The sequence below is a fragment of the Garra rufa genome, chromosome 3 (assembly GCF_049309525.1).
Source record: "Garra rufa chromosome 3, GarRuf1.0, whole genome shotgun sequence".
Classification (NCBI taxonomy): Eukaryota; Metazoa; Chordata; class Actinopteri; order Cypriniformes; family Cyprinidae; genus Garra; species Garra rufa.
The window spans coordinates 6832109-6839882 of NC_133363.1; the positions used below are offsets into that span (position 1 = coordinate 6832109).

Here is a 7774-nt window from a genome sequence, read left to right on the forward strand (position 1 = left end):
AGTCGGCTAAAATTGAATGGATTTATTTACAATGTAATGCATTTATTAAGCATTTCTCTAAGATTACCAAACTCTTTGTTTATTTTTAAATGTATTGTTTTAATGGGTATATTGTTAATATTGTTAAATAGGTTTTATCATGATAGAGACAGATCTAACTGCTGTGACATGGAACATGCCTTCATATTAAAATTAAATAAAACCACTTCTCATAAAGAAACAAGAACATGATCTTCTTTTCAATAAAATGCCAGAGGTTATATAGACTAATTATGCATTCTTTATACAACTTGTTTACCACATTATCCATTCTTTCAAGCAGACATATGTATTTATAGAAAATAATATAGATTAATCTTTATTAGGGCTACTAAAGCGATTCAGTCGAGAGCAGTGAGTGATTTTCTGTCTTTCTTTTGTTGCTTGATTATGATCAATGCCACAGACAATAGCAACTAAATTAGGCTGCTGTCCCTTTAAAACCCAATGCACGGATGCAATTACTGATACGCGTCAGATGTTCTCCTAACTGTTTACGTTCGCCTAAGACTCGTCAAAACAGACAATTGACATAATTTTGTGTGTATTTCTCCATTCATAAGACAAAAAAGAGTACTGTGTGCTCTGTGTGATGAGAGGCATTGCTTTGGTGTCTGTACTCAAGAAAACAGGACCGAATTCAGTTCTCGTTTGTAACGTCGAATTTATCCATGTCTGCTCTTCGCTTTCTCCCAGATATTGACATTTCTGAATGTTTTGAGATGTGCAGCAAATGTATGCCAGCTTAGGTCCCACCAGATAGATCAATAGGCTATATATAATACAGTTCAAATATACTCATCTGACCTCCTAATCACACAGCAAATTAGTTCTGAATGAATCTTTCCAGATCATCCCTCCTTAACATTTTCGTCTTGTTTTTATCCATTGACTAAAATATCAATAGATTTTCGTCATCATTTTTGTCATTCAAAATGAGTTTTTATTTAGTTATAGTCTCGTTTTTGTCTGTGACAAATTGTTGTTGAAGAAAATTATGATAAATTATTCGTCAACGTTCATACAACTTGTGTGCCTACATTCCAAGTCTTCTGAACTCACAAAATACCTTTGTGTGAGCGACAGAGTGAAATGTATACCATATTTAGACCCTAAATGCGTCAGACCCCATTCAAAGAATGTTTGGAATGACGTTTGGGTTACTAAATGTTAACAGAATTATGTCTGTGTGAACTAACTTGGAAACTTTTCTTCTTACAGCAACCTCTAGTACAGGTGGCATCCTGGTGCATAGGAGAATATGGAGACCTGTTGGTCTCAGGCCAGTGTGAGGAGGAGGAACCCATTCAGGTAAGTGCACCTTTATGCCCTTCAAAACGCACATACACATTTATTTTAAAAGCAGAACAATTGTATCTGATTTTGTCTCACAGGTTACTGAAGATGAGGTCCTGGATGTTTTAGAAGGTCTTCTCGTTTCTAACTTGTCCGCCCCTGTAACGAGAGGTTATTCCCTGACTGCTATCATGAAGCTGTCCACCCGTTTCAGCAGTGTGAAGTAAGCATGCCTGTTCTGAGTCACTTCTGATATAAGCAATGAGTTTGTGTGCCCAAACGGATAAGGCTCTGACCTTTCGTTTATTTTCATTTGCTTCGCAGTCGAATCAAAAAAGTGGTGTCGATATACGGCAGCAGCATAGACGTGGAGCTGCAGCAGAGAGCTGTGGAATATAACGCACTTTTCAAAAAATACGATCATATGAGGTAAGAGCTCACCTATTTTTTCAGACTCATGTTTGTCATAAGATTAGACAAAATAGACAAGATTAGGCAATAGTAGGGGTGGGAGAACAAATTGATCACCTAACTTTCGCAATTCTTTTTGAAGAAATTCGAATTGGTTTACCTCAGAATGGATTTATATTTAATTATTTTACTTTTCCTAAGAGGTGGTGAGGAGAAGGTACTGCTTTTATTCCAACAGAGGGCGAAATGTATAAATGTGTTGCACTTTGAGCAGCATTGCGCAGACGATCGGCGTATGACAGAGTACTGCGAGAGCGATTTGAAAGCATGCAGAGCCATCTGCTCTCTCAGGGCTCCAGATGTTTTGCGACCATTTTTCTGCGGTGGGACTAATTTTTGTGAGCAGTCGCACTGCGCTTGTTAAGCGCTGCCATTTCCGTTACATATCTAACGACAAACGAAAGCGAAACTAAACCGTGCTACGTTTTAGCTGCAAACAAACTCGTCTGAGCTCAAAACAGCTTTACTCTGGAGCCAAGTTGATTTTGCGACACTGTTACTGCGCAGTGCTGCGAGATTCATTTAGAAGTGTTTAAATTCGCCGCACAATGAAAACGGTTGATGCAAGATCTAGTGAGAGTCATTCGAATTCTGCCCAGAGTTCTCTGTTATAAACAGCGCTGACATGCGTCAGAAAACCAGAAGTATTAATGCTAACTATAACCATGGTGTTGTGGTATAAATAATAATACATTATTCATTTCAGGGTTTGTACAACCTTTGAAGAAATTCAAGCACCTTTTTAATGACTTTCCAGCATTTAACATAACTATTTCCAGCCCTTTAAAGCTTTAAAATTGTCCAATTTGAATGTTATTATTAATGGGATGACCAAAATATGCTTTGCAGTAAACAAAGTAAAATTTGTTTTGCCAGGAAAACATGACTAAAGATAACTAAAGCAGTTTGCAAAGTAACATAGCACTTTATTTTATTTCAAAAAGCATTTTTTCTACTCATTTTGAATCTGCAGAATAGCATATCGAATCGCAATACTTGTAGAATCGACAATAGTCCATGTGACATTAATAGTTCAACAGTAATTTTACAAAGCTATGAGAATCCTTTTTGTGCAGAAAGCATATCGTTCCAGCCCTAATAGCAATATTTAATTCCAATACTTGAAGAATCTAAATTCTTAAAATCACAATACATATCATAACTGAAATGTTCCGAGACCTAGAAATGTAAGGACAGAAAGCATATCGAAAGCATATCGTTCCAGCCCTAATAGCAGTATCAAATTGCAACACTTGTAGAATCGAAATTCTTAAAAAATAAAATAAAAAAAAAACGCAATACATATCATATCGGCACCCAAGTATCGCGATAGTATTGAATTGGGAGGCAGGCGTATCGTCCCATCCCTAAGTTAGGCAATTGACATTCAAGTAGCTTTTATAAACATGCCTTAGAAGAGGCAAAACAAAGGCGCTGACATATTTTAAGATCAGTTTCTTTCAAGTGAAACAGCTCAGACTTGCATTTTAGTCTGGGATTAGTCTTAAGCCTTGTCTGTGGAACCGGGGGAATGTTTCTTCCCTAGCTTCTTTTTCTCATCCTCATTCTCTTTCTTCCTCTTTCCCAAAAAGACCTGCATTACTAGAGAGAATGCCTATCATGGAGAAAACGGCCACTAACGGCCCAGCAGAGATGGTCCAGACCAACGGAGAAACGGATTCAACTATACTGGACACAAAACATTTGCCCAACATCACTCAACCCACCAGTCAGGTGGGTTTTCTAGAGCATGGGTTTCTCAATCCAAACCAAGTGCATATTTAAAGCATCTCTATAATCTGACTGTATATTCAGCCTCTAAATGTAAGTGTTTCCCTCATACACAATGTGCAAAAAGAAAGGTGTCAAAAATCCAGTACGTTCAAAGGATTGTGCTGTTTAACAACGTACCAATTGTTCAGCTGATGTAACGTCCGTAGACAAAAATTATTTTTGAAAGTTGTGACTTAAACATTGATTTTCATAATTTCACACCTGTGAGACCTTCATTCGTTTAAGAGCTTTCTGACCCTCCATAGACAGAAGTGTAACTGAAATGTTCCCAAACCCAGAAATGTAGTAAGGACATTGTTAAAATAGTGCATGTGACATTTAATAGTTTAACCGTAATTTTACAAAGCTACGAGAATACTTTTTTTGCAGAAAGAAAACAAAAATAATGACTTTATATTATAAAATGACTTGCAATACCCTGATTTTAAAAACAGTAAGATTTGGCATTTTGCTAGTACCGGTATTTCAAAAATGCATTTTGATAAGAGCCGTATTAACACTGTCCCGTCCCTTTGATTTAAAAAAAAACATTGTCATATCATATATACCAATAGAAACGTAATTGGAGCAACCCAGTTTGGTTTAACTTGACAAATATTAGTTTATGTAATGATAGTAGTTCTACCACTACTAATAAAATTATATTATTATTATTATTATTATTAAAACAATATTTAAATAATATTTACCAGAATTTATTTACATGAAAATTGTAAATGCACAAGACAATGTTTCTGAAAAAAAAAAGAAATAACATAATTTTTTTATAAAATCGAATGAATCTTTATCAAATAAATGAGACATGCTTTTGATTATTAGATTATTAGTTGGTTACTTGCATCTATGTTCTTATTATTAACAAAGATAAAATAACAAAAATGACTATCGTGATAGAAATTGTTATTGTGAAGTAAAACTACTATATCATGAAATAAGATTTGGCTTTATCCTGTTAGCTAACTTTCCAAAGTTGCAAAAATTGCTACATGCCTGTTGGACCTGTGTAGTGGCACTGGCATGTGATTTTTATTCAAAAATTAACAGGGGATGAAATGCTTTTTTTAAAATGGATAAAATCATTTCAAAGTAAAAATTTTGCTATTGTGGCAATGCTAGTTATTTCTTCCTTTCTGGGTCTGGGAACATTTCCTCTCTATGGAGGGTCAGAAAACTCAGATTTCATCAAAAATATCTTAATTTGTGTTCCAAAGATAAACGAAGGTCTTAGGGGTTTGAAGCATGAGGGTGAGTAATTAATTACAGAATTTTTATTTTTGGGTGAACTATCCCTTTAAATTCAGTATGGCACCTAACCTGACTAAGGTCAATTTCATAATGTTATGGGTGATCAAGGGCTGGCAGATTAGAAAAAGTAATATGAGCAGGGCAGCTCTAATGCAAGTGTTTTAGGCATCAAGAAAGCCATTCCTCAAGGTTGAACAAGGTGCTTGAAAAATGGCTGAGTAAATTATTTTCAGAGTGATTAGCATGTTATGGGTCAAAGAACATGCGCTCAGAAGGCTGTCGATATGGTGAATGTAGTGTCTGGGAATGCATTTATGCGACAGCTTGGCAATTCAATCACAATGGCAGTTTAGTTCATTGAGCGCTCTACTAATGATCCGTTGAGTTGAATTAGTAGTGCTAGATAAGAGAGATGTCCAAAATGTGTGGTGCATTGAAGCCTGTAGGAATGAATTGAGTGCTAGAGTAATGAAAAAAATCTCTCAGGTATGGCTGGGCAGATAAAGAGGGATATTTAGCTGAGGTGAAATATTTACTTTATGCTAATGGTCTGTGTTTCCTGTTTTACAGGCAAATGATTTATTAGACCTACTCGGAGGTAATGATGTGATACCTGTTATCCAAACAACCGTTCCCACAAAGCCTGCGTCAGCTGGAGGAGAACTGCTGGATCTGCTGGGAGACCTTTCTCTGACAGGTCAGCCTGATGCACACCTCTGCTGCTCATTAGCAAATTCACATCCTGCCATTCCTGTGTCTCCATGTTTTGAGCACTGACCGATTTCACAGTAGCTTTAGTTTGCATGCACCTAAATACAGGGCTCTACGCTTACTTTTCTTTTCAGGAGCACAACTTAAAACATTAAGATCACACTCAAGATGTTTTAATGAATAATAAAAAAAATCTGATAAAAAAATGAGCCGTCCCAGTACGAGGTGACATTTGACTCCTTAAAGTGATTTACAGGGGAATTTAGTTTTTACCTTTGTAACAGCATTTTTCTAACTTTATTAGAAGTATGTCATCTTATATAAATTCTTAAATTATATTTTATAAGTTTGTTAAGGGAAGACACTGCAGGGAAAACACTTTTTGGTTTTTCATAGTGTTTTTTCAGACTAGTAGAAAGAAAACACTCAAAAAACGCTGTTAAGTGTTTCTTTTTTATATTATTTTATCTATTTGTCAATAGATTTCAATTTCAATACGTATTTTTAAAGGCCGTTTTAAAAAGATTTTTTTACTCCTTCACTGAGCCATAAATCTCCACTTCAGTAACACTTACACACACCAAAATTTACATCTACATTCTGAAGGTTTTTACAGAGGGATTTTTTCATATATAATTTGCTTGATTTTATACATTGTTTTCTGTCTGTTCTAAGTGTTGTCTGGATTATGGAGTGACTTGTGGAGTGTTTAGTAAAATGAGATACTCAAAATTCCCTCTGTAAAAACATTTGACTCTAATATGTCAAAAAAATTAAACAAGAATTTTGAAATGGACTTCATCCAGTGTTTAGATTTTTGTACTAGAAATATGGGCAAATTAATGCATGCCTCATTTGCATATTTAAACATAACATTTTAGAAAACTTGTAATACAAATTGTTTTAGCAATTATCAATGAAATAAATGAAAGGTGATTACTATTAGTTATTTTTTTACCCTATTCACCTGCAGTGTCTCACCTTAAAATTTCCAATTAAAACAACAGAAGGTTGAGGTGGCACAGAAGAAAACAAAAATGGCTTGTAGGTGTATTTTCATGTTTAATGAAGCTCGGAGGTGGCATGAGTGCAATTAAATTAATTCATGTTGAGATTAATGTTTCAATATAACATTTAGAAATATTAAATTATTTAAATAACTGAACAGATGCTTTACAAATGAAACTAAAATGGCCATTAGGTGGCAGAAAGTCATTGATTTAATTACCGAATCATTCATTCATTTGATTCATTTGAACGACTGATTCATTCATGAAAACTTAAGTGACTATCTTTATGAATAGGGAAATTGAATCATTGACTCATGAGATTCGTTTTGAAAAATGAATGTCCATTCATAAACAAAACACCGCTGTTTGAATGGAGATGCGCAGCAGCTCAGTTATGATTTGTTTCAAACTATTTTTGATGACGAAATAGAGAAAAATCTTAGTTCTTTAGCGATCTTAGTTCATTGCGAACTCACAAAGTTCCATTATAATCCATGAAGCTCTCTACACTGCACAATCTTTTATTTACACTCTCTCTACACTTTGTTTATGAAAGGATTCGTGAGATATGTCCGTGATACATTATTCAACATTGCAAAAACACGTAGAAATCTTTGAAGCTCCCCTCAGCACAAATACAAATATGCTAATCTGGTCAGTCGCTCCTGAATATTTTTTCATAGTCGCACGCAGTAGTTTTCAATCGCAAATGTGACTAAAAGGGTCGTGCTGTAGAGCCCTAAAATAGCCTGTTTCTGATGGGATTGATGGCTCAATCTTTATGTAAAAACCCCAGTCGTTCTGACTGAGAATTAACTTTTGATCAGATGAGAGCTGAAATCTGATCAACATGAAAAAATTAAGCATGTAAATGCATTGGAATGTTTGAATCAGACCATTTTTTGCGTCTTGCAAATGCTAAATTTTGCTGAATGTAATGCACATGCATTGCCATGTTTATAAACGGTACTTTCAGAATCTGAAATTGGATTTATTTCAATCAGTGCATGTAAATAAATCTCCTGTATAGAAGTACTTAAACCAAAGAGGAGAATACTGTTATTTTCATTTTTGAAACCCTGCTCATACCGTAGTACCTTCTCACTCCTCAGGTGCTCCGACCCCCACCCCTGCTCCCTCTGTGCCCATGTCCCAGCCCCCTTTCCTTTTGGACGGTCTCACCTCACAGCCCCTCTTCAATGATATTG

General features: G+C 35.4%; 1 protein-coding gene across 1 annotated transcript in view; it reads left to right on the top strand.

Moving 5' to 3' along the window:
• Nucleotides 1-7774, top strand: part of ap1g1 (adaptor related protein complex 1 subunit gamma 1) — a 32671-nt gene that overhangs the window by 16056 nt on the left and 8841 nt on the right. Inside the window, exons 14-19 of the mRNA XM_073835645.1 lie at nucleotides 1261-1350; nucleotides 1434-1558; nucleotides 1660-1764; nucleotides 3399-3540; nucleotides 5416-5542; nucleotides 7679-7771. Coding sequence (XP_073691746.1) covers nucleotides 1261-1350; nucleotides 1434-1558; nucleotides 1660-1764; nucleotides 3399-3540; nucleotides 5416-5542; nucleotides 7679-7771 — 682 coding nt within the window. The remainder of the gene's footprint in view (nucleotides 1-1260; nucleotides 1351-1433; nucleotides 1559-1659; nucleotides 1765-3398; nucleotides 3541-5415; nucleotides 5543-7678; nucleotides 7772-7774) is intronic.